The sequence below is a fragment of the Ctenopharyngodon idella genome, chromosome 6 (assembly GCF_019924925.1).
Source record: "Ctenopharyngodon idella isolate HZGC_01 chromosome 6, HZGC01, whole genome shotgun sequence".
Lineage (NCBI taxonomy): Eukaryota > Metazoa > Chordata > Actinopteri > Cypriniformes > Xenocyprididae > Ctenopharyngodon > Ctenopharyngodon idella.
In genome coordinates this window covers 15308666-15336088 of record NC_067225.1, presented here as the reverse complement: position 1 = coordinate 15336088, position 27423 = coordinate 15308666, and the positions used below count along the sequence as shown (strand labels likewise).

General features: G+C 37.2%; 1 protein-coding gene across 1 annotated transcript in view; it reads right to left on the bottom strand.

Annotated features, from left to right (window-relative positions):
* The window catches only part of stx8 (syntaxin 8), a 65824-nt gene that overhangs the window by 5206 nt on the left and 33195 nt on the right, over nucleotides 1–27423 (bottom strand). The window contains exon 7 of the mRNA XM_051896712.1: nucleotides 2434–2535. Within this exon, the coding sequence (XP_051752672.1) occupies nucleotides 2434–2535 (102 nt within the window). The remainder of the gene's footprint in view (nucleotides 1–2433; nucleotides 2536–27423) is intronic.

Genomic DNA, 27423 nt, shown 5'->3' with positions numbered 1-27423 from the left:
CATGCTCATGGTTATAATAAAAATGAATTCACGATCAATTCCACGTCTTCTACGAGGAGCTTATTTAATAAATAATGTCTTGATGTAACTTGAGATAGTGAAAAGCCCTATAAATAAAAGTTCTACTGGCATGTCAGCTCTTTTAAAGGGTTAGTTCACCCAAAAATGAAAATTCTGTCATTAATTACTCACCCTCATGTCGTTCCACACCCGTAAGACCTTCGTTCTTTGGAACACAAATGAAGATATTTTTGATAAAATCCGATGGCTCAGTGAGGCCTGCATTGCCAGCAAGATCTTTTCCTTTTTCAATGGCCAGAAAGCTACTAAAGACGTATTTAAAACAGTTCATGTGACTACAGTGGTTCAACCTCAATATTATAAAGCGACGAGAATACTTTTCGTGTGCCAAAAAAACAAAATAACGACTTTATTAAACAATATCTAGTGATGGGCGATTTCAAAACACTGCTTCATGAAGCTTCAAAGCTTAACGAATCTTTTGTTTCGAATCAGAGGTTCAGAGAGTGTACAAAACTGCCAAAGTCATGAGAACTACTGAAATTTCGAAACACTTATGACGTAACGAAGCCTAGTTTACTGAAATCCTGTGATTTTGGTGCTCCGAACCACTGATTCAAAACAAAAGATTCGTAAAGCTTCGAAGCTTCATGAAGCAGTGTTTTGAAATCACCCATCACTAGATATTGTTGAAAAGTCGTTATTTTGTTTTTTGGCGCACAAAAAGTATTCTCGTCGCTTTATAATATTAAGGTTGAACCACTGTAGTCACATGAACTGTTTTAAATATGTTTTTAGTACCTTTCTGGACACTGAAAAAGGAAATGATCTTGCTGTCAATGGAGGCCTTACTGAGCCATCAGATTTTATCAAAAATATCTTAATTTGTGTTCTGAAGATGAACGAAGGTCTTACGGGTGTGGAACACATGAGGGTGAGTAATTAATGACTAAATTTTCATTTTTGGGTGAACTAACCCTTTAAAGCAACAGCTCTCCCCAAAATGTCAATTTTGTCACTTCAACATTTGTCAAGTGTAAAAACAGTGGCACACAAAAAGGTTTGTAGTGGCAGCAGATTGGTTGAACATCTTTTATCACCCAAAGACATCAACATTAGAATTAGTTCACCCAAAATTGAAAACATTTTTAATCTCTTCCATGGAACAAAACAGGAGAAAAGGTATGACTTTCTTTCTTCTGCAGAAGAATGAGATCTTTAGCGGAATGTTTAAGCTGCTCTTTCCATACTGTAATATTGCAGAATTTACAATATTGTAGAACTGTAGAGTATTGTGAAGGGGGGCTGTCAAGATCCAAAAAGGAACAAAAAGGAAAAGGAAAAATGAACAAAAAAAAAAAGTGGTGCAAACAGCTACAGTATGTTCAGAAAGTCATATGATAGTCTTGTGTGAGGAACAGACTAAAATTTTAGTTATTCAAAGATCATCTTAAGTTTGCATCCATTCAGACATGTCACGTCCAGATGCATTTCACCAGGTTTGACAGCCCATGATCACCATCCTCTTTCAATGCATGAAAAAAAAAAAAAAAAGAGCGGCTTTTCACGGTTTTCACTGCTGAAGTTCATACATGAGAGTGAGTAAATATTGATAGGATTTTTGGGTGAAGTATTCCTTTAATGAAGAGCTTAATGAAGACAGATACTTTGTGTCTGCTGCTTGAGTATGCAGACATGCTTCAACATTTACCACATGTGAAATGATTTAAGTGCTCCAGACATGGTTGGCGTGCACAAAACTTGAGAAATCTGAGAGGCTGTAGTCATTGATCACATCACAGAAAATGCAATTAAAGGAATAGTTCAGCCATAAATTAAATTTCTGTCATCATTTACTCAGTTCAAATGTTGTTCTAAACACATAATTTAAATACTGAATGTTCTTCAAAAACTCACCGTTTGTGTTCCATAGAAGAAAGTCAGTAATACAAGTTTGAAACAACATGAGGGAGATTAAATAATGGTTTTTGGGTGTATTATCTCTAACAAAGACAAAATTAGACCCTAGAAGAAAGTACTCTGAAGTATACAGATGTAAAATAATGTCTTGCAGAACTTTCCAAAAAATCTGTGTAAATGACCTCTCTAAATGTCTCTGCCTGATCTCACCTTTACTGCCGTTCCAATAACAAACTCACAGATCACATGCAGATGGCCCTGTAAGAGCTCACAGCACTGAGACCGACCATAATGTGCAGTTCTGACTTTGCCATTTACAGGCAGTGGGCTTTAATCCCTTCAGTTCTGAAGACTGCTCTAGACGCAGTAGGGAGGAGAAAGGGACAGAGAGAGAAATAGATGGCCATAAATCTGAATGATGGACAGGCTTATTGTTGTCGGGCTCTTGATGCCGAGTACATAAAACCAGGGCTACAGTGGCAGAACACTCACCACAGGAAGTGGACTTCTTGTCCAACAGCCTGACTCTGCGCGTCTCGTTTTTGATGCGGCTGTCCGTCTTGTCCACAAGCTGAGTAATGTCATCAATGATCTCTGAAATACACAACAAACTAAATCATTACAAAAGATCATCATTTGTAATTACTTCCAAGACTTTCAAATGCAATAAAACATTAAAAACAGTTTTAGTGCATGATCCCAGAAAGCGTGATATACAGAGAGAGCAGCAGGCGATATGTGAAAGTATTCTCCTGCCGTCATTTTGTGGTTTGTATGTGGGATTTATAGTGGCCAGAAATGTGTGGTTTGTGTGTGTGCTGGTAGCTGTGGCTAAACCGCACACCATCTGAGGACTTAACGATTGTATTAGTAGATCCATGTTTGCCACCATCTGTATGATTACCACAAAAACTTGTGTCCAAACAGGCTGGACCACATTTACAAAATAGGAAAAAAAAACAGAGAAAAAAAAAAACAGATCATGTGGATGCAATTGTTGTGGATTAAGTTCTTTGATCAAAGTTACACAGTTTCGAGGATTTTCTTAAGTTACAGTGCCCCCTGGTTCCATAAAATAGGAGAAATGTGGCTTGTATGTTTAGAAGATAGCACTCACAAGATGTGTTCCAAACTTTCCTGATCAAATGCTTGCATCCTCTGATGTTTAAGAAGTTTAATTAAGGTTTTACTTTGAGAGGATACAGGAGTCATTAACAGTCACACCTAAAAAAAAATAATGGACTTGTTTCTATGAAATGATCTTATAAATCAAAATTCATTTGGTAACTTTTCATACAATTTCTAGCCTAAACATTTCTTAACTTTTTGTCATGACCATACATATCAAATGTTTTAGGAATCAGAAGAAAGAATGAGTTTGAAAAATAAAAACAGCATTTTATGTGGATATTTTTAAAATGTATATAATAATCATTTCTTTAGGGGAAGGTTTTTTTTCCAAGTGCTATTGGAGTTATTGCAAAAACGTAAATTTGCTTATTATAATGTCCAAAGGAGATATAAATCCCAAAGACCCCAAACTCAGTAATATGGTCCCACTATTCTGCAAGTATATTGTGTGTTGTAACCAAAGGTAACAGGTTCAAGGCTCAGTACAAGAAATGTAGGTGAAGGGAGTGAATGAACAGTGCCCTCTTCCACTCATTACCCACAACTGAGCAAGGCACGTAACCCCCAATTGCTCCCCGGAGTGCCGCAGCAAAAATGGCTGCCCACTGTGTGCGTGTTCAATATTCACTGCTCTGTGTGTGCACTTGGTTGGGTGAAATGCAGAGCAAAAAATTCCAAGTATGGGACACCATACTTGGCTACACGTCACGTCACTATTTTGATAGTCCTATGTTCATAATAAAAAATCTGTTTAAATGTCTGATGTATTATCTTGTCCTTTTAACAGTTAAGGGGTTTTCCCGTGACTGACAGCGCTAGTCAAAGCATTTGTTAGTTGCGTCTTGTTCTGTGTTCACAACAATTCGGTCTTTTCAACGTAAAAGTCTTCGCTACTGACTGACACACTCATAAAGACTCAAAGTCTTTGCCGCCATCTAATGGCGTAATAATGTAACTTCTGTTGCTATTCACGGTCAGGGACTATTTTTCCCGGTGGAAGGAAGGCTTTTAGTGAAAGTTTACTTCATGAAAGTTGCACTGATACATATTTTTGGCTTTAATATTTGTATTGTGTGGTAACCGTTTTATAAAAGCAATAAGATACTAAAGGCTAGTGCTGTATCGTGAATAAGTCACGGCTGAAGGGGTTGCTAACAATGCCCTTCAGCCGTGACTTATTCACGATACAACACAGCCTCTTGTACCTTATTGCTTACATATATATATCAGTAGGACCATACTACTAAGGTCTTTGGGATTTATGGACAGACACACAAACTCTTTCAGAGGAACAAACACAACTGATTCCAGCAGCTTTGGTGCATTTCCTGGAAATAGTAGGATAAAGTACTAAAGTTTATAATCTACTTTCTCTATCTAAGAGAAAATGTAGAAGATCTGGAGTGATACAGATGACACATCACTCCTTCTGATGAATATCACAGCTCCATACACACTGTGCTTTTTAGAAAAAAATGTATAAGTTGGTAGAAAGTGGCAGGAGAGTTGATGGAACGGGATTAAGACACAATGCGTCATAGATATGACATATTTAACAAATCTTTTTTCACACTAATACTGGACCTGCAATACTACAGTAATACTACCTATCACTAGAACTGTGCTATATTGTATTTAAATTACAAACCATCTGTATTATGATTTGCAGTGTTTTTCTGTCCGTTTCAGAGTCCTGGAACTAATCCACCATAAATTCATTTTTATGAGGTCAGATTTATCCTAGAAAATATAAGACAGTAGGGACTGAACATCATTGGGCAGTGTGCCATTGATAATTTCCCATGACAGTGTGGTGTAGCCATCAGCCTCTCAACAGGGCAACATATACAACACAATTTATATCACTGAACATGGACATTCTCACTCCAGATGATATTATATCTAATATGGGGATGAAACGCTGTTGCCAGACTTTTCCTTTATCATTGCACAAAGCTAAATATGTACAAAGATTAGTGGTGATTTTATTCACAAACAAATCAAATGGAATTTAGCTTTAATGTTTTTTAATAATATTACTTTAATAGCTTTCACTTACATGCAACATGGAATAAAAAAAATCTGCTTGCATGTCCCATACCTCTTCTTGTGTTTATGGAAACTGCATAGGCGCAACATGTAAAATTCCCTTAAAAATACATAAATGTGCATGGTGCAGTGTGCTGAGTTTGCCGAGAATCCTTTGAGACTTTCCAGCCCCATTTTTAAGTCTAAATCTATTATGCACGTTGGTACATTAACTTTGTATCACACGCTTGAGAAATACTGTGTTGAACCACCATCTGAACAGCATCTTCTCATTTTCTTTAAGCTGCTGAAATGAGCAGAATGTGAACTTCAGAGCAAAAAAAGCAGCATCTGACAAAATGAAAAGACAAAAAATATATATATATATATTAATAATAACTTAAGCACAAAATGCCACGGATCATTACGGAATATGTCCAATACAATATTATTTATGATTAAATAGAAAGTTAATTGGCCGTTTTGCTTTGGTGTAGATCTAGCTGTGTGGCTTCCCTCCACCCTGCTCTAAAAACACTAACCTTGCTGAAAGGCTCTTTCCAGAGTAGAGAGAAAATGAGTGAAAGAAATAAAACAGAGAGTGAGAAATAAAAGGAAATAATGAAACAGAAAGAAAAGGGAGATTAATGAGAAAATGGCTAAAACAAAAAGAAAGGACAAAGAAAAAGGAGCAAGAGTGAACAGGTTGACCTGTATATGGACTTTGAGGTAGAGCAGAACACACACTCGAACAGAAACCATGACTGTAAAAACGAGCAGCTTACTGACAGATTTTCAATACCTAGAAGCAGTGAGCTGGATGTAATTCAGTAGAAACGGGAAGTTGTACATTTTTTCTTCTGCTTGCTGCCATCAGCCTGCCAACTCAAATAAGCCTTGCTCCACTGTGCAACAAGCTGTTTTGATGAAGCTTGATGAAGAAGAATCTCCAACACATTTCAGACTCTGATACAGAAGCCAAAACAACCGTCACTCACAGCATTACTGTTATTGGTGGAAAGAGTGGAAGGACCAAAGGTTATGTATATAATGTGTCGTGTCAGCTGATAGGTACAAAAAGATATAAATCAAGAACCAAAATGAAGCCAAAAAACACCAATGGAAACACAATACCACTAAGAACCGCAGATCAAGGCATATTTTGAAACGCATTACGGTGATTTTACCACAGGTGAATGTGCGGTCAAAGCAGACTTCTATTCGTTTCCATTAAAACACATGCGAATAAGGACAGTGGAAACAAAAGCATATGTGTAGAAGTTACGCCTTTTGCTTTGTAATAAATTAAGTTTATAAACTCTGACCTGTAAATTTGTATAACGAAAAGTTGTTTGACCAATAGAGTATCAAAACCCATAAAGAACATGCATATGTTGTGGAAGGAGATAATATATCTTATAAAATATAAATTAAAATATATATTAAAAACTATGTATATGAATACATTTTATATAATTTAATATAAAACATTTTATATTAAATTGATTTTATATTATATTTATTTTTAATTTGTATTTTAATAGATTATTTTTTGTTATTTATAACAAAGTTAATTATATCTAGCTTTGGAATATTTTCACAAGGATGGGGAGAACACATGACCACAGAGGTCTGGCCAGAGGCATGTGGTTGGATGGAGATGCAGGTTTCCTGGCTGCGTTATAGACCAAGAACAGGTTCATGAGTATTAATTTGGCAGCTCTAGGAAGAGATCTGAACACATTTCTGAAGGACGAAAGCCAGTTTGGCAGCAGAGTTTTGATTACGGTCAAAAATGACAGATGTAGTCAGAGGTCAAAAAGTGAAAGTTTTTTTCACTTTTCTTCTTCAGAATATCACCCTGTTACAAACGCGTACTTCAGTTTCATTAAAAGAATGTTCCAATTTCAACGTTAAAGCTACAGTAAATAACTTTTTGTGGTTAAAGAAAACAAAAATCAGTTATTGAGCAAGTACATAAAACAGTGTTCAAAACTCCCCCTATACCTTACCCTGATTTTCAAAGGTAAGCTTATAAAAATGACTAATCATTTGAGCTGTTGGGTCCAATTTCGAGGGAAATGTCAGTTTGAGGTCACTCATCTTTGTGTGGTTACATCACATCCGTAAACAGAAAGAAGAAGACCCGGTTACTATGTGGCGTGCTGAGGATGCAGTTGCTTGGAAAAAACTTTACCTCTCATTGGTTTCATACGGATTACATAATCAGAGAAAATTTGTTTTCAATTTGAATTGGTTCATTTAAAAGTAGACATTTCAAGCATTCTATATACATTATTCTCATGAATGTGTGGCAAGTATACACTGAGTTTTGGTTCATTTTTGTGACGTGCTTTACAGTTTCAAATGATGTATTACTCTTATCTGCATGACCAAAAATGACAGAGTATTTTAATTTCTTTTCGCTGTTATCAGGAAAGTGAACACGCCAGTGCGTTTGGCAACCCCAGAGGGTTAAACGTCATCTAGATGGCTGATTTTAATAGAAAGGTCTAAACAGCAATCATCATTGACATCTGTGGAATCACCTTTTGTCAAAAACAAGAAACCTTGAACTGCAAGAGAGTATGCAGTAAAAAAGGGAAAGCGACAGAGCCCATGCTAAAATGAGAGTAATTATCGGCATGGCTTTTGAGAGGTGGCCACAACTCTGCAAGTAACTTGAAATTTTATATGTCAGTCAGAGACAGCAATAGAGAGGCAAAAGCAGCTTTAAGCTCTAAGCTCTAACAGTCGTATAACTACTACTAGTATAGCAATAGTTTGTTACTATGAAACTAGAGTGATAGAACCGGGTCAACTGACACACTGAAAAGGTCAGCCCCAAAAGAATAATTCATAAGTCATTTACATTTATGTATTAAAACAACTAAAAAAAGTATAGTTCACAAAAAAAAAAAAAAAAAAAAAAAAATTATAATTTACATGTCACTCCAGATATGACTTTCTTACGGTGAGCATCTATTGGGTTCGTTTTTGCAGTGTGTTCTGCGGAAGTTCACCCGATTCAGCATGTTGAGTCAGTGTTGGGTTGTTGGAAGAAATCGATCTTATTGGCTCAAAAAACTTTGTGTTCATATGTCATACATCTGGGATGGCACGAGGGTGAATAAATGATGAGATCATTTTCATTTTTGAGTGAACTATCCCTCTAAAAAGTGTTCAAGCTATACATTTCATTAGCACATGCATTTCCTGGGAATTGAACCCATGACCTTGGCATTGCTAGCACCATGCTTTACCAGTATGCATCGGACATCTCTACTTCTCCTATGAGAAAGTTCTACTCTCAAACACAAATCAGAGCTATGGTGAATGTCAGAATTTTCAGTGAATACTGACATAAATTCTGTCTGTTTTGCACTGTTTCTCTGGCTGCACTACCACTTTTATAGAAAGTCATTTGAATTTGGAACGTAAGGTGAAAAATAATTTTGGATGAACTATTCCCAACTTGTATGGAACCCATAACATTTCTTAAAGACATTACTTACTTGAGCTGAGACTCTCAAAGCTGCACGTTCATGTTGGGCCACAAAACCTCAGAAGTAAAGAACTGTGTCACATATGGCTTAACTTGAGGCTGTGCGTGGGGTAAGAGAAAATTAGCGTGTCCACCAGGGGGTCCAGAGACCACAAATGTGGACAAAGGCATGGAAATCATGTCAATAATGAAAAAAGCATCATGTGGAAAGGACATACAGCAGATTAATGGAGGAGATGAGACACATAATGGGAGAAAGTATTCAAGAGTGTCAAAGAAAAACAGACATAACAGACAGAAGCAAGTGCCCCAAACATAAGGTAAGATTTAGCTTCAGTCTCTCATAACAGCTCAGTAACTCTCTACTGGCAGGAGTGGACTCATGGGAAAACAGGCCTGCTTGCCGGTTCCCCCTCACACAAGCTTGCCATTCCAGTGACATAATTCTCCATTTCCGAACTCAGTGTTTGCACAGATATGACAGCTGCCTTCTCTGGCTCGGGCTGCAACTATCAGCCACATAACAAAGCGGAGCCTGTTACAAGCAAGGGCTGTTTATTTAAAATGCTATTATACTGAATAAACCTCTAAACCCATATTGTGGAGCACAGACATGTGTATTCACACACACATACTCACATGGAGTATGCAAGATATGTAGATGTGTATGGGTCAAAGACAAATAAGAGTATTCGCAATAAAGAAAAAAAAAAAATCTTAAAAAAAAAAAAAAAAAAAATAGTATTGTATTCCAACGTGATCTCATGAGAATACGTTTGTATTTTTACGTAAATTGTGGTTCTACCACACGTACATTTACTTACGTTTTCATACACACAAAAACTTACAACATTGACGTATTTAGAGGACTAAAACGTAAAAATACTTACGTATTAACAGCAATAAAAACGTAAATCATGTAACGTAAAGTGTGAATGTATATGAATTCCCATGTATTAATATTAAAATCGTGGCTTTAATGATTTAATGTTGTTTTTAGTCGAATTTATTGAAAGCAGTTTACTCATCTACTTAATATGAAATAACATTTCTGTTCGTGACTTGTGCTGCTCATTTCGGAGGATTGCATAATGTTAAACAAGACTACAATTTAAAACCTTATGAATAAATTTTCTGTAATTGTTTAACCATTTTGTAACATTTAGTTTGTTTGCTGGGCGACACAGAAGGCGTTTTCTCCTATGCAGCGACTGACAATACAACCATAAGATACACCACCAAAACACAACATAAATTCACAAATCATATCAATTTTATTTGTTCGCTGTACTCCCAATCTTTAGAATCCATATGTTTGTAAGGAACAGATCCAAATTCAGCCCTTTATCCATCGATCTTCATTTTGATTCTCAGCAACAGCGACCATCACAGTAAAAGCTCGCGCTCGTTATGATTCAAATTTGAAAGTAGCGCCACCCTCGAGAAGTGTTACGACATGGTTTACGGCACTGATATCAAACGCTCATTGGTTCTCACCTGCTTCGTCACAGATTGCGACATGCCGTGTTTCAGTGGATTGACATTTGAAATGAGTGTCGCGCCTTCACGGAGAGAAGCCGGATTCATCATATTTTCATGGATTAATAAATTAAATTCTGCTCTGTACCCTATAAAAACTATTACCGCCAGAGAGGACTGTGACTGGAACTCATCATCATTTGAACTACTTTTGGTACCACTTTTGACATTTTCGCAAAAAAAAAAAAAAATGATTGTGATTACGCTTGTTTGTCTGTCACTCTTTTATTTATATTAGTAGGTAGTTTAAAGAAATGGTTATGGGTAGGTTTAGGGGTAAGTGTAGGATTAGTGGCTCAAAATATCATTTTAATGTTATATTTTTACTAAAATTGTCATTTTCCTACACATTTCTGCACATTATGTTTTATTCTTTTAACATTCTGTATAAAATGGGTAGGTTTAGGTTCGGGATGGGGTTTAGGGATCTTACATTTATCTACAAAACGATAAAAGGGAAATTATACATATATCTTTAAGACATGATAAGAGTCGTAAATATTTTACGTTTTTTCGCTGTAAAAACGTAAGTATTTTTACGTTTTAGTGCCATAATTACGTCAATATTGTTCGTTTTAGCACCTTTCTAAACGTACAAAAATGTACGTTTTGTGTCTTTGAAAGTTACGTATTAATACCTACGTATTAACAATGAGACCAGGCTGTGTATTCAAGTTGGTTGCAGTGTTGAAAAAAATGTTATGCTATTTTCAAAAAAAGACAATTTAATGATAATGGCATGTGGTGTACCCATCAAGTTAAATAAGAAACAACATATTTTCTATGACCGTAAATTGATGTGAGTGTACTCATCTTAATCTTTATTTTCATTAAAAGTAAAAAAGACAAATTATCTGATATTTTAAGAGACCTATTGACCTTAAAGGGTTAGTTCACCCAAAAATGTCATCAAGTTGTTCATCTTCAGAACACAAATTAAGATATTTTTGATTAAAACCAAGAGATTTTTTATCCCCCATAAAAAAACACTGTCATTCAAGGTGCAGAAAGGTATTAAAGACATCGTTAAAACAGTCAACGTGACTAAAGTGGTTCAACCTTAATGTTATGAAATGACGAGAATACTTTTTGTGTGCAAAAACAAAACAAAAATATCGACTTTATTCAACAATTTCTTCTTAACCCTGTCAGTCTCGTACGCAGATAGATAATAGAGTCTATGCCAGACCTAAAACTATATTTACTAAAATATATGTACATTTATGACTATTAGGCATTTATGAGGGACAGAAGTGTGAAATTTGGCCCACAAACACCAATAAATATTTGAGGATATCCTAATGTCCACACTGCACGTGATGCTGTAAAAACGTGAGCCCTCAGAGAGAGACACCAATCAGACACAGATGTTCTTGCATATGACCTCATGTATGCATTTTCTTTCTCACCATCCTGCCGTCATCTCGAACACTTTAGGCCGCCCCACCTCCAGAACCATTAGAGCAACCATCTTTCTCTAAACAACCGGTCGTGATTAGCTTTCATTCACCGCCAGATGCTTTTCACAAGGACAAACCAAAGCAGTTAACAGGTCCATTTCCGTACCTGTTTGTAATGTGGAAGGGGACACTTCCGATTCTGGGAATAATAGAAGGGAGTGATTTGCTCTTGGATCTGAGCCGCCTTTCCAGGCGCTAACTGCCAATCGTTTGAAAAAGTCACTGCAAATCCTTCCGAGAGGCGGTATGCAAAGGAAGGGTGGATGTTGACAATCCGTGTCCTGTCCTGTCCTTGCTGCCAGCTCTCTCCCACTCTGTCTGTCTCTCTCAGCTTACAGCAAGCAATTCCAGTGTTCCCGCTCTATTCCCAAAACAGAGTCTTCCAGCAGTGACTCATTGGAGAGATTCCTCTGCATTCAAATCTGTTTCATATAAATTAGTCTCTGTTATCAGAACATGTCTCACGCTATGGGCTGCTCTTGTGCCTCACTTACAGGGAGAAATTATTTGAGCTGTTAATGAGTTTCCTATTAAAAGGCCAGCTTGTGGCTGCTATCATCTTACAGATGTTGTTTTAAAGATCACAGGAAGGTGAAGTGCATTGTTACATTTAATAATTCCTAAAAGTATATGTCTGTTACTTAATGCAGACTCAGTACAGGTTGTTGCAGTTCATTTTGAAACAAAATGTTGGCAAACAGAAAATACTTGGCTGAAATAACAAAAAAATGCATTTACAGTGAAAGAGTTTTGGAGGGCCGAAATCATTGACCAAAACAGTTTAAGCGCAGATTACAAGTTTTGACTTAAAAAAAAAAAAAAAGAAAAAGAAAAAGTTTTGTGCACAGAATGTAATATTTCGCAGCTCATGTATCGCCTGAGAGCATGACACTTTAAACTTTAAAAAAAAAGTATCCTTTAGTTGATAGTTGAATCCTTTTGTGAATGCATTCAAAAGATTCAAATCACTGAAGGAATCCCCTCCACTACTGTGAGCAGAACAGCATCTGTCTGCTCGCGTGTCTGGGACACAGGACATTACTAAAGTGCTGGGATTTATCACAACTCTCTGGGAGAAATTTACCCCACTCTCCCCATATGCCCCACAGGAAGGCTGACCTGCAGCCATGCAACTCTGCCAGGGAGCCTGTCACGAAAAATATGTCACCCTGAGAAACCCGTACCCCACTATTTCATGCAAAGCTGCTGCTGCGGTAGAAGAGTCCGCTGGGTTGCATGGCTGTGGCAGCTCAAGCGGTGTCTGCAGAAAAGAGATCCAGACAGCCATGCTGTATGCACCAATGTGGAGGATCGTTCAAAAAATTAAACACCCCCAACATAGACACTGAATGAAGACAAATGAAGTAATGGAATAAAAAAACGACTTTTTTTTTTTTAATCACTCACAAACAGCACAGCATAACTGCAACAGCAGACTGGGCTTGTGCTGTCAGACTGACATATCTGCTAAATAACATTGCTGTGGTTCTACACAAAAATAAATAAATAAGTGATTTCTGGGTTTCAACATGGACTATTTCCCTTAAAAAAAAGCCATAAATTATAAAATGATTATCAGGATTTGGTCACTGGAAATTACTACAAATTTTATTATCGAATTATTACAAATTTACATGAGGACATGGACCAAAGTTTCATCCAAATCGTAAGGAACAGGTAAGACTTTTTTCATACTTGAAACATAAATGAAGATATTTTTAATGAAATCTGAGAGATTTCTGACCTATCACTGAAGGTCCATTCCATCAAAACAATGACACTTCAAATAGTTGATAAAGAGATCGTAAAACATGAATCGAGTGGTTTAATCCAATTCTTCTGAACACGGTTGCATTATCTGATAGAGATTTAATTCATGATTTTATTCCCCTCCCCCCAAAAATGATCAATGCACATACATAGAGCAGATCAAATAAAAGCAAGCTCAAACGTGTGCTTGATGCGCCATTTCCAGTGAAGTTTCTTCTAGCATCACGCAAGCACGTTTGAGATTCAGCAAGAACCAATGGTTTGTTCTTGCACGTCAAGCAAGTGTGGTTAAGCTGCTGTTGACCATTTTTGATGCACTGTATATATTTGCGTTGATCAATATATGTGAATAACAGCCTAAATGAAACTGTTTCATCATATATTATAAAGCAACCATATCTGTTCAGAAGATTTGGATTAAACCAATCGATTCATATGGATTAGTGTCACGATATCTTTATGAACTTTTTGAAGCATCAAAGTTTTAGTAAAATGGATTTTGAATGGAGGGTCAGATTTTATTAAAATATTTAATTTTTATTAAATATTTTATGTTTTCAAAATGAACAAAAGTCTTAAGGGTTTAAAATGACATGAGGGTAAGCCCTAAATGCTGTCTTTTTTTTTTTTTGTATTTTTGTTTTAATGTATAGTTAATCTTCAGATGCAAACAACAGTACCAAAACTCTACAGTAATGCTTATGCTTACATTGTGAATACTGTATCTTGTTAATATGGGCATTGCTTGTATATAATAATATAATGCTGCTTTTGTGTGTGGTATAAATGCCTAAGAGCTGATGCAGACAGGAGCACTGCGGTTTCTTCCTACCACTGACATCCATTAAAAAGGGTCATCTGTGTCAATGACTGTGGTAAGATCAACTGTTTTAGAACAGGCAACTCTTCTATAAGAAATGTGTGTGCTTTTATTTAGTGAAATAGAACTATATATACACAAATGTGCTGTACTGTGACGAATGTATGTTTGCATGGGTGTGTATTCCTGCATGTGTGTGTTAGAGAAGCAGTCCTTCCCACAGCACTGTTTCAAGTTCTGCTTGTTTTTCCTTGCTGGTTCAATCACTACTGGGGCAGCGTGTTAATTCTCTGCAACTAACTGGGGTAATTTCTTCTCCTGGGGTGTGACAGTGAGCATTTGCCGCCACCACAATTCCTCACAACTGTTACCACTTGGCCCTAAAGCAGAACAGAGTTTAGGGGCCGTCTTTGCCAACAACAACATACAATATTGGCATCTCACTCTTCCCACATGGACCACACTCTCCATTTGATGATATAATGCAGGCAATTACAATATTTACAAGAAATTGTGCTTCATCGTGGAATGCCTCACATCCCGTTTCCTCACTGTTTTATCCTTGATGTAAACACTCTTTCAGAGTTAGGATTAGTTGGACTGTACTTCATGTTGAGAGTTTACAAGTTTATAAACGGACACTAAGCCGAAAAAGGCTTGCTGAGTTTCGGCCAGTAAGAAAATACACACTTGGGTTTAGCTTGAAGGAACTAAGAAAAGATGTTTGTGTGATTTTGACACATGCAATGAAATGATAACAAACATATTCAGATCTCCTATGAAGGGTCATAAAACAATAAAATAAGCTTTATGTCTATCTATGTACAATCTATATGATCATTTATAACTATAATCCAAAACATCAACATCTAACCTCTTTGTACATGGGTCAGTGACAAATAAGAGTTTGAAGAGGAAAAATTTTGTTTTAAAAATGCACTTTAAAATACATGAGTAAAGTTCTTGGCTTTCAAGTGGCTCATATTCATATGGTTTGAAAAACTTTTATATCATTTTATCATAAGTTTAAATGTCATATGATATTAACCATTTAGTTAAAAGTAAAAACCTTTTTTGCACCTTGAATACATGTGAGTGTAAAATGGAAGCCCGTTTCCGCCACTAAATAAAAAAATAAAAACAGTAATTGTGACTTTTTCTCTCACAATTCTGACTTTTTTTTTCTCACAATTACGAGTTATAAAGTCACAATTCTGAGATATAAACTCGCAATTGCGTGATATAAAGTCAGAATTGCGAGATATAAATTCGCAATTGCGTGATATAAAGTCACAATTGTGTGAAATAAACTCGCAATTGCAAGATATAAACTGACAGAAAATCCACAAAGTTCTCATCAAAAAGACCTCAGCAGGTTGATCCAGATGCCGTGTTGAAAGACGGACCCCTCCCAGGCTGTTTATCCAGATTTTGTCTCTTCCTTTAACACCTTCATTTCAGTTTTAATGTGAATGCTTCATTGTGTTTGATTCCTGCTCGAGGCAGCATTTCTAAAGTCAGAATTGCGAGATACAAACTCGCAATTGCGTGATATAAAATCAGAATTCTGACTTTTTTTCTTGCAATTCTGACTTTATAACTCGCAATTGTGAGGAAAAAAAAGTCAGAATTCTGAGATATAAACTCGCAGTTGTTTCAATTTTGCTTTTACATTGAAACCCTTTTCTCCACTGTGTATTGAAGTACCACACTCAGCCAGGTCTAGCGACAATACAGAAACACAGACACTGTATTTCCAAATGTGGTTTACTCTCAGTGATGTTGCAGATGGTATTAATAAGTGTCAAGAAGACCATTTTCATACATTAAACGATCCAAGTTGTGAAGGATGTGTGAATCACAACAAAAACACTAGTCCAGCATTAAGTTCAGTGGAGATGTGTGGGAAATGCTGCCTCAAGAGCAGGAATCAAACACAATGAAGCATTCACATTAAAACTGAAATGAAGGTGTTAAAGGAAGAGACAAAATCTGGATAAACAGTCTGGGAGGGGTCCGTCTTTCAACACGGCATCTGGATCAACCTGCTGAGGTCTTTTTGATGAGAACTTTGTGGATTTTCTGTCAGGTAAAAAAATATCTCTGTGGAAAATATATGTGACCTAAACAACCTTAAAGCTGGTCAAAGCACTGTCTGGGGATTGATAGAGCCTTTAGTCAATGAGCTTGACAAAGAGGTAGTGGTCTTCAACAGTTTTTTGTGTGTGTGCTAAAATACTGCTGTGTACTGACACAAAAAGGAGAAAAGAAAGAGAAAAAGTGAGACACAGACACATGGCACATGTGCACGAATTAGTCTCGCCATTGGATGGGGTTCACTTGAGCCCTCTAAATCTGGTGAGGTTTGTGCTCTTCACCATTCCACGAGAAGATTCATTGTTCTATGGGCACCAGAGCGGACGGTGGGTTGGTGATTTAGTGATTCTCAAAGGAAGAGCTCTCTTTTAAAGGTGGGACTTCAAAGTCAGATCCCAAATGGAAACCGTGTTGTCGTTTGAAGACAGGGCATTTTAGCTGTCAAATGAGCAGAAAACTGAATAGGTTAGTGTAGATTTACTGAAACAAAGGTCACAACTCAAGGAAACAAATCCATCAGTTAGATTTGAACAAACAATCAGTTGTCAGCCAAAGAAAATATGGTGCGTTATGATAGTTGATGCTAATTAAAGCTCGACAAAATGTTGTAAAATGCACAAAGGCATTCCTTAAATGTGCTGAAGTTTGATGTCTGAACTTCAAAAGCATGTGTTCCAGATTTTTGTTCAACTCAATTGAAGGGAGGTACTGGCAACGCAGTTGGACATGATCAGTATTTTGTGATGCAATAAACCCATGACTCACAAACTCATAAAACATAGGAAGAAAACAATCTCTCTTTCAAAAATCGCTTCAAAACGTTTCCTGGAAAATGAGAGAGGGATTGCTGAACCCAGAGCCTGAGGTACCAAGGCAGGAGAAGCCAGAGTTTCCTCCAAATACACACACATATCATACTATACAGCTCTCGTTTGTACCACAGCAGGATGTTGCGGTTGCCAGTTTCAGCTCAAAGCCTCAACGCCAGGTAACACCGAACAATGAGAGCATAATTAGAATGAGGGTACCAGCAGTGCAAAACAGGGAAGTGGATGAATATAAGCACACCATGACGGGATCTGGCAACCACTGGCGAGTGTTGACATTTTGAGGATTGATGCAAAAAAAGGATCTTATATTCTGACGTTTTCATGACAACTATAGCAATTCGCAGGTTAAATGACTGACAACTCGGTGTACCTCAGTGAAATGTAATGCTTCCCCCGCACCTGCGTTCTAAGTGAAACCGATTTATAAAAATGGCCACAGGATTTTAATTAGCGTGAGATCAGGTGAACCACAGTCTCGAGAGCTGGCTCACCAACAGAAATGCTGACTTCAAGACTACCTAAATTGAACAGTTCTTTTATATGCTGCTCTTACAGAGAAAACACAGTTTATATCTGTAAAAGATTCCTTCTTTCCTTTTTGCTTTTCCAGGTGCACATGCATTTTTTTTTCCTTTTTTGCAGCTGCAGGCCTCTTCATTCAAAGTGACCAAAGAAACCCAAGCATATATGCACTCAATATGCATTCAATGTATGCAGTATAATAGCATCAAGAAATCGCTCACGATTTAGGAAAAGGCATCTTCCGAGGTATAAATTATACAATTATTCATTGACATTTCATACGTTTAAGCAACACTGACAAATCAAAGCAGCTTCACTCCCAAGCACCAACATCTGAGGTAGTTCTTCAGTGGTCCACTCTACTGCCCACTGGTGGTTGTGGTCTTCACATTTTCACATGCCACTCTCTTAAATGCTGTTTATGGAGTTTACAGAGAACCTATGGGGTCCATACCATCCAATTTTTCAAAATGCAATGAGTCATGCAAAAAGGCAGATGAATTTGGGCCAAGGGTTTCTTCACTGTGCTTGGTTTTTTCATTTGCTATGATGAGAGTCTGCCTTGATCCAAACTCCACTGCAAGGCAGATGAAAAGATGGCCACTTTCAGCGGTGGAGCTCAGTCTTAAAGTGAACTCCATTCTCACTGATAAAGCATTATTTGTGGTAAGAGTTTATCTGAAAAAGTGATTACCTGATGCAGCAGTGCACACACAGTAAGGGTGCAGTCATATTTACAATCCAGTTTACACTAAATCCAGTTATTTCAAAAGGAATCCATCCGATTGGGGATTTCGTGTAAGGACCAAAGTTTTCCCCACACCGATTGTGCAATGGGTTTCACTGAATTTACCAAGAGAAAGCTGCTTTAACGTGACGCCTGTGTGAGTTTCATCACTAAGCTATTGATAACAGACATTAAACCTTTTTTGCCTGTAAAATGTTTTCTCTACTTTCTTCTACAGCTGTCAATTTGTATTTCAATTTTATTGTAAACAATTTAAAAAAAAAATGCAATAAAAATTATCATAGTTAGTCGTTTAGTGCGCCTGCAGTCAGTGCAGCTTCAGCTGTTAAAGGTTTGAGGAAAACATTCGAGGATTTTTCTCCATATAGTGGACTTCAATGGTCTCCAAACGGTTGAAGGTAAAAATTACAGTTTCAGTGCAGCTTCAAAGGGCTTTAAACGATACCTGACGAGGAATAAGGGTCTTATCTAGAGAAATAATCGGTCATTTTCTAAAAAAAAAAATTAAATGTATATACTATATATAAACAAATGCTCGCATTCAAAAAGCTTACGCTGTATGTCCTACACCTTCCCTATTCAACTTACGTAACGAACGTGGCGCCAGTTCCGTTTTTCTGTAAGTAGAATAGGGAAGGCGTAGGACATACAGCGCAAGCTTTTTGAAGAATACGAAAGTGCGGTTTTGGCGGAACCACTTGAAGGCGATCATTTGTTTATATAAAGCATATACATTTAAAAAAAAAATTTAGAAAATGACCGATCGTTTCACTAGCTAAGACCCTTATTCCTCGTCTGGTATCGTTTAAAGCCCTTTGAAGCTGCACTGAAACTGTAATTTTTACCTTCAACCGTTTGGAGACCATTGAAGTCCACTATATGTTGAAAAATCCTCAAATGTTTTCCTCAAAAACCTTCATTTCTTTTGGTGAGTGACTGAAGAAAGAAATACATGACTGAGAAATACATGTGAGTGACTGAAGAAAGAAATACATAAACATCTTAGATGACATGGGGGTGAGTAAATTATCATGAAATTTTAATTGGAAAGTGAACTAATCCTTTAATTCAGTAACATCTCACCAAACCAGATTTACAAATGGCACTTTTCCATTGCACAGGATGGCTTGATACGGAATGGTATGGCTTGCTTAAATAGTACCACCTTGGTGGAGGTTCCAAGCGAGCCGTACTGATACTAAATGTGACGTGTAAACACTGCAGTTCCCTGATTGGTCAGAGAGAATAGTCACGACCAGCATCATTGGATTTGAAACGAGACACACCAAACCCGCTAGATTTAAATAGTCATTAACAGCCACCGCAGTATCATTTGTTTCACGAAACGACTTGCTTTAAACGACTTTCACGCACAACTTGAATAAAGAAATGGCTGCATTGTGGTCAGTAGACGAGGTGCAGACTCATTGGAAGCCAAGGAGAGGTTCCACGGCAGTAGAGAACTATACAATCAGTCTATAATCCCACCCACTTTGAAGCAGTACTAAACTGCATTAGAAAAGCAAACCGAAAGTAAAGCGAGCCGAGCTGTGCCATACTGAGCTGAGTCGAGTAGTACCACTCAGTGGAAAAGCACCAAAGAGTAGGTGGAGCCTCTCACACAGGACATTTTTGCGATCAAAAAAGCTAGACGAAGCACAACAAAATAGAACTAAATGCAGCAGTTGAGAGTTTAACAGAAAACTTTTTCTCCAATACATTTTTAATCCACACAAGAAACTGGAAAAACAATGTGTTGGTCAATGATGTCAGTATATGCACAAACCAATAATCAAAATAATAATCGCAGACAGAATACACAAATACATCCCATGAGATCAGCCCATTATGTCTACTTCAGATAGATTGAACTCGATTGCAAAATGGACTGGACTGTATGCTATAATGATATATGTTCAATGATAAGGAAGAAAAACAAAAACAATTCTAAAGCCCCTTTCTGAAATGTCTATTCAATGATTTACTCATTTGCCACAATTATGTAATGACTTTAAACTATGAGGGCTTTATATTTGAGATTCTGCTTTTAATGAGATTTAAATTCCATATAATTTTTAAAAGACTGACAGCCTTACTTGTTACAAATATTATTAAATGCTAAATAGCCCAGATGACTGAACAATATTTGATTAAATATTTGATATCCATCCATCCATCCATCCATCCATCTGCTGAAACTAGCTGTTTCTACTGTACATGGCTGTTCAAAGTGTATTAAAGTACATTTAAAAACTATAAGATTACAAAATGGCGCAAAGCTAACAGGGAAAGAATCACAACACAACGCTCAAAGGCAATAATGTTAAGCCTCTGTGTGGTTTGGAACGCTGATCAAAGGTGGAGCATTTAAATCCGAGGGTACTCCTTTCTGACTCAGCGTTCCTGTGTTTCACATGCAAATGACGCAGAGGCTCATTAGTAAAGCAAAGGTAAAACATGAAGCTCTCACTCCTGTTATCGGTGCCATTGAATCTCATCAGCCTGATCTGTTTACCTTGCTGATTTCAGAAACTATGGACCGATAGATAATACATCAAACAGATCTCACAGACAAAAGCTCTCCTTTCTGAATCACTTCAAAAGCAGTATGGAAACCACGTAAGATGCGATAGCGAGCAAACCACGCTCTCTCAAAGGAGGGCTGCGGTTATGAGGGCCCTCTACGGCTGCCCTTGGCGATGACAGTGTCAGGTGGGTTACAGCGTTGCTGTTGGCAAGAGAGGCCGGTTTGAACAGCTGTGCTAACAGAACGCAATGTTAGCCGAAGATGGAGGTACTATAAAAGGAGGATGAAAGACAACATTGGCTCCTTTTGTGCTGTTCTGACATCATAAAGTGTAAAATCAATTCTTCTACCTGTATGATCAGTGAGGTGGGACTATCCCACAAAGAGCTAATGTAGCATCTGTTGCAAACTGTCCACAAGCTAGATGCTTTGTAGGGATAAGGACCGTGGAATGAAACCAGACACGGACGTCTGTGTATTTCTGAGGTGACGTTAGCCATATCAACTGCACCTTGGACATCATCTAAATAGACAGAGCTTGTGTGTAATATGGTGAAATATAAGAGAGTGGTAGTCATAAACTGTGGTTGGTTTTGGAAATGACGAGAGTCAGGCATGGAGACAGGATTGATTACACACTGCACAGCTACTAGCTCATTTCAAGTATCCCTTAATTCAAATCCAGAGCGAGCTGCCGAGTTGTTAATTATACTGCTCTCAGACTTTCAGCACAGATCAAAATACCCATGTTTCACCATCCTTCCCCTCGGCACAACAACAGTAAGACTGTTGACAAATGTAAGCATTTGTCAAGATTATAGTGCGAACAGCAACTGTCTCAATGACACCAGGATTAAGGTCTTTGCACACTGAGTCCGAAATTCGCATCCAAAATGTTTGCACGTTAAAAAATAAATACGACCTCATGTTGTGTCAATCACGTTTACACACTGCCTCTGAAACGTTCGTCCGTCATAAAAAAATTCGAATCAGGTTTAATTTTCTGCGTTTTTTGCATCCGTGGCACGCATTTTGAGAGACGTTTTGACAATTCAGAGCCACCGTACAAGCGAATGCCAAAATCCAGAATGCCATCTGACAAGTTGATCCACGTCATCTACAGCACAATGTAGCAGCACTGTATGAAAAACAAAGTGCGGAATACAAAGAGACAGAATATAAAGACAGATTGTGCCAGTATCACTAGCAAAGCATCAAACTGAGGCACTGACATGAAGTAAACTTTGAAACGCTCGGGATAATCACTCAGCTCCTTGATGAGATGGAACTCTCCTTCCCCTCTTTCTCTCTACGCAATCTCGGGACTGGATGGACTGTATGGAATCATACTCACTGCTTGAAGACTCCATTTTGTATTGTTTTGCGAATTTTTTCACAACGGATTCATTAACACGCATCGGACTCAGTGTGCAAGGTCTCTGTGCGTGACGAATTTTTAGGATCACGAATACGAAAAAACGCATACGAAAATTTCGGACTCAGTGTGCAAAGGCCTTTAGTTCACCTAGAAACGGAATTTTGAATTTACCCAATATCTACCCAAAACTGTGACAGTGACAGTGACTTACTTTCTTATGTGGAACACAAAAGGAGAAGCTTAGAAGAATGGTCATGATGCTCTTCAGTCTTTACCATGAAAATGAATGTGGGTGCACATTGTCAAACTCCAAAAATGACAACAAAGCATCATAAAAGTATCATAAAAGCAGTACATATGACTGGTGCACTACATTCCAAGCGTTCTGAAGCCATATTATATATTTGTATCAGGAATAGACTGAAATCATGTATTTTACTTGTTGAAAATCTTCTCCTCCACAATATCTTTTAGATTTCATTTTTGTATATTCAAATATGGTGTCAAGTTTGGCCTTAATGACTACATCTACACTGGCACAAATGTTGCGCACATGTAAACACAAACATTTGCACAAGATCTGATTTTTCTCATCAGCTCTAAGCCACTTGTAAATGTGGTTTTAAATCAGATATCTGGACATCTGACCTACTGTACGTCTAAACACTTCACATCCAATTCCCATTGGAATTCCAAGCCACCACAAGGCAAGGAAGACATATTTACCCACAAAGATAACTTTTCTTAATGTCATATTATGAAGCAGACACGCTCACACAAAAACTCAGCTTTTTTATTTAGGTGGAAACTTTATATAAAGGTAAAAGACTGTACACATACCGAACCATTCAGGAGAACAGAAACTTGTTTTCAGCTGCTGCCCTATGAATTTTAGAAAATAAAATAGCCTCACTTCTGAAAGCTACAATATATTTTTCAGCAACAATGTGATTTCACTGTTTTTGAAGTAATTCAACTAAAAGATTCTCTATACAACTTATTTCTCAAATCCATTCAAATAAATGTAATTTTACCATGCTACTTTATTCCACTTCAAATTTCAAAATAACTGTTATAAAAAAATTTTACGTGCATATCAGTATTTTTTTTTAATTCACGTGCCCTCGTAATCTTTAAATTGAAATAACTTCCCAAAGTCCAAACAAATTATTATTTTTTTTTTTTGTTCAAGAAGCGATTTCACTCAGATATACGTTAGAATAGGGAACACTATTGCAACTTCAGTTTCATGTCGACATTAAGTGAATGTATACAGGTGGGATTAAAAAACAACAACTTAAAAGGTCAAAAGATTTGAACTGCAACTATTGGATCTTGTAGTGTCAATGCAGTCAAAGATGCCAATCAACAATGGTTCTCCCATGTGGGTTTGAAATGGCATGAGTGAATTTTGACAGAATTTTAATTTTTGGGTCAACTAACCTTTTAATAAAGCAATGACACATTACGGCATGACTCTTCTAGCCTCTCCCTGTCTGGACCTCCTCAAACACTCCACACCCCCCCTTAGGACAATCTCCCATAAGTAACCTGAAGATAAATGTCCTGCCCAAGAGTACATTGGCAGCAACTTACTGGGCTCAAAGCAGCAACCTTCTGGTTACCAGGTCTGGGCTGACACTAAGGCTGTGTCCGAAATCACCCCATATATCTTTATATAGTGCACTACTTGACAGCTATTTGTAGTAGTGTCCAAAACCATTGTGGATATTTTTGAGTGCACTCATTCAATCCCATATTGAATCTCAATAAGGAATGTACAACCAATGTACATGTTTTACACGAGATGCACTTCTGGCGTCTGAATTAGCTCAATGTTTTTTCATTCAATGGACTATTAGTGGAGCAATGTAGGGAATAGTGAATGAGGGTTTTGGAGTCGATTTCGGATATAGCCTACACCTGTACAAGCTACTAAATCCATACAGATCTACATCTCTTTATGTCTAGCCCTCCCACCTTCCCTCTCTCCTATTGGTTTTATACATAATTCTTTCGGCTTTCTGTATGGAAACAGTGGGAAAAGATCATCTTCAGACAGACCATCAAAACCTCACACAGAACGTGTCTATCAATCTGCCAGCAAGTCACCTCAATAATTTCCTAATGAAGTAATTTCTGTTTAAGGCTACAGTGTAACTAGACTGCAGAGGATTTCAGTGCTTTGGTGAAACTAGAAATGGGAAACTGGTCTTTGCTTTGAAGTTTTCTGAAGGTCTACATACATATATTTAAAATAATTCTATAATAATTCTTAATAGTGCATTTCAAGTCAAAAATACTTATATCATAATGAAGAAAAGCCCACTTAAAAGAATAAAACCTTTTAAAAACAGTTTGGAATTTTCTTTTATTATTATTTTAAACAAGGGAAAACAAAAAGTCATGTGGTACAACCAACAAGCAGAATAAAAACTCATGAAACAGCAAATTATGTCATAGAGAGACACTGCAGACACTAACTGTGTATCAAGGTCAAGTTTATTAAAATATCAGATAATTTTTTTCTTTTTATGACATGGTGAGGTTAGTTCAAGTTCTAAGATGGTACAACCTCCTCAAAAATGCTAAAAATTAAGTTTAGGAATTAACGTTGTCGCATTTTATGTGACCAGACAAGTCATTGCTAAAGTTATCTGACCCCAAATACAGACCCTAGACTTCATCAGCATTTTTGACAAGAAAGGAAGGAAAGCCCTGTTTTGCTTTAACCTGAGGTGCAACATCTCATAAAACCTTTACCAAAAGATTCTCTAGACATGCCTAAGCACTACTATATCAAGAGCCTGAAATCAGTGTGTGTGTTTAAAGTGTGGATGGACTAAAGATCTTCTAAATCTCTAAGCTTCCTCTGGCTCTGAATGGGAACCACATGCTGCGGCACAGTACGGTTGTTACCTACTCACTCTATCGACTGCCCTGGGGCATAAGTTAACCTTCCCTCCCTCAGTCCAACATATACATATTCCAAACCCATGTGGTTAACAAGTTAGCAATTAGTCCCAGCACTAACAAAACTCCAATTTGCTCTTGCTGTCACCCACAATGACAGTCATGTGTGCACGGACTTAAAATATGATAGGAGGGAATCCTTTCACCCTTAAAAACAGGTTGGGGTGGGGGGTTACAAAGGGAACTGCCAGCTGAAATTGCAGCCTCCTCACCACATGGCAAACTCACTTTCCCCATAATGTGGAGAGAGCTCCAGGGAAATATTACTGCCTGCATGAAGACGTTAAGAGAAGTTTACAGGCAGACCATACACATTCTTGCAGGCTTAGGCAACACCGCTTTAAAAGTAATACTAAGGGGTTGAAAATGTGTGTGTGTGAAGGAATGATATTTTCACCCTTTTAAGAGCTCTAGCATTAAAAGTCATGAAAACATGGCAGGTGGGTCAACACATCCCTGGAAAGAGAGTAAGCTCCACCATTTAATAATCACTTTCACTCTAAATTAGTTTCCCTATAGCTCTATATAGACCCCATTGACTGTAAGGAGTTTAATCACTCCATAGATTCAAGGACAAGCCTGATACTTGAACAATGGTCCACATCTGCACATTCCATATGGTTTGATTTGTTTAGTACACGATATTACTAATAAAATAATATAAAAAAAACAAAACTCCTTAATCCTCTATTTCTTTCATCTTACATATTTTATTATTTAATGAAATATCTCATTAGTTTGCATTTTTCCTTTGCCAAAATCTACAACTGAGAGTAAGCAACTAAACCTGGCAATGCCAGACAATCTGGATGTCATTGTTTGAGCATCAGAATGGAATCAGTGCGGACATCTGGATTCAATCTGAAGTTATGAGGGGGGGACTCCCATAACCTGATAGCATCTAATCCACAGGAAAGGTAAGGCGGTAAGGCAGATGATTACATTTCACTACTTTCATTTCTACTATTGGGTTTTCACACTATTGTTAACCAAGAGCCATTGTAACCCTTGGCAAATGTCAGATTTCACACTTTATACCTTTACTAAGGAGTAAGGTGCGGTCACATTAACAAAATATGGTGGCCAAAAAATTGTCTAATGTAAATAGTGTAGCAATGTATGAAACACAGCTCACAAAGAAGTCACTTTTAAACCAACAAACATTGAATTTACGTGACCAACTTGAACCCATTGCAAAATCCGTGAAGAGAAATATTTCGCGAAATTTCAGATCGCGTGTATTCCTATTGAAATGACTGGATTTCTTCTGAGAAAACAACAGTAAATGTGACCGTACTTTCCATGTTTCATGATTTCACAATGGACATCTGTAAAATCCTTATTTGCATATTTAAGAGGTAAACAGATTGAACAAATACTCGTTTCAATAACAGCTTTTCCATCTGTGAAAATGCCGGCATGCAAGCGAATCTCTTCTTTACTCAAGTTTGCGTTTGCCATCACTGTTTGACATTTTTATTTTTGCACAGATGTTGAAACTAAACATTGCATGTGAAAGTTTCTGTAATTGTACAAAAAACATGAATATTTAATGAGGTATGAACTGTTTATTTTATGATTGGTTGTCAGTTGTTAAACAATTTGCTGTAACATTCTCATAGCACTGCACTTCAGCGCAACTGCATGTTTTAAGTTACAAATGGGAACTTTTGCTAAATGAAGAGCTAAAGATGGGATTAAAAGATGATAACTCGGGTTAACGACGTGTGAGTATCTACACTCAACAAACATTCCATTCATTAAAAAAAATAAATAAATAAAAATTGTTTCAGTGTCACTCAGGTCACAGTCACAAAACCAAGAGGCAGAGATACATGAGAAAGCAATCTGACCCTGGATCAGTTGTGGTATTAATCAAATTTATACAGAAAGATATGTATACAGTGGCTGAAATTAAACAAAGAAAAGAGCACAAGAAGGGGAAAAAATTGTTCCAAGTACAAAGTTACCAAGTTTTCCCCTAAAACTTTTCACAAAACAGTTAAACAACTCAATTACAGCTTCACTTGTAGGATGACTGTATGTTCTCTTCAAGCTAATGAGACCTTACTGATAGATAATGTGCTTTTTGAATGCTCTGGACTATTATTAAAGTTTCATTACATCTCATCTCATTTTTAATGCGCTAAATTC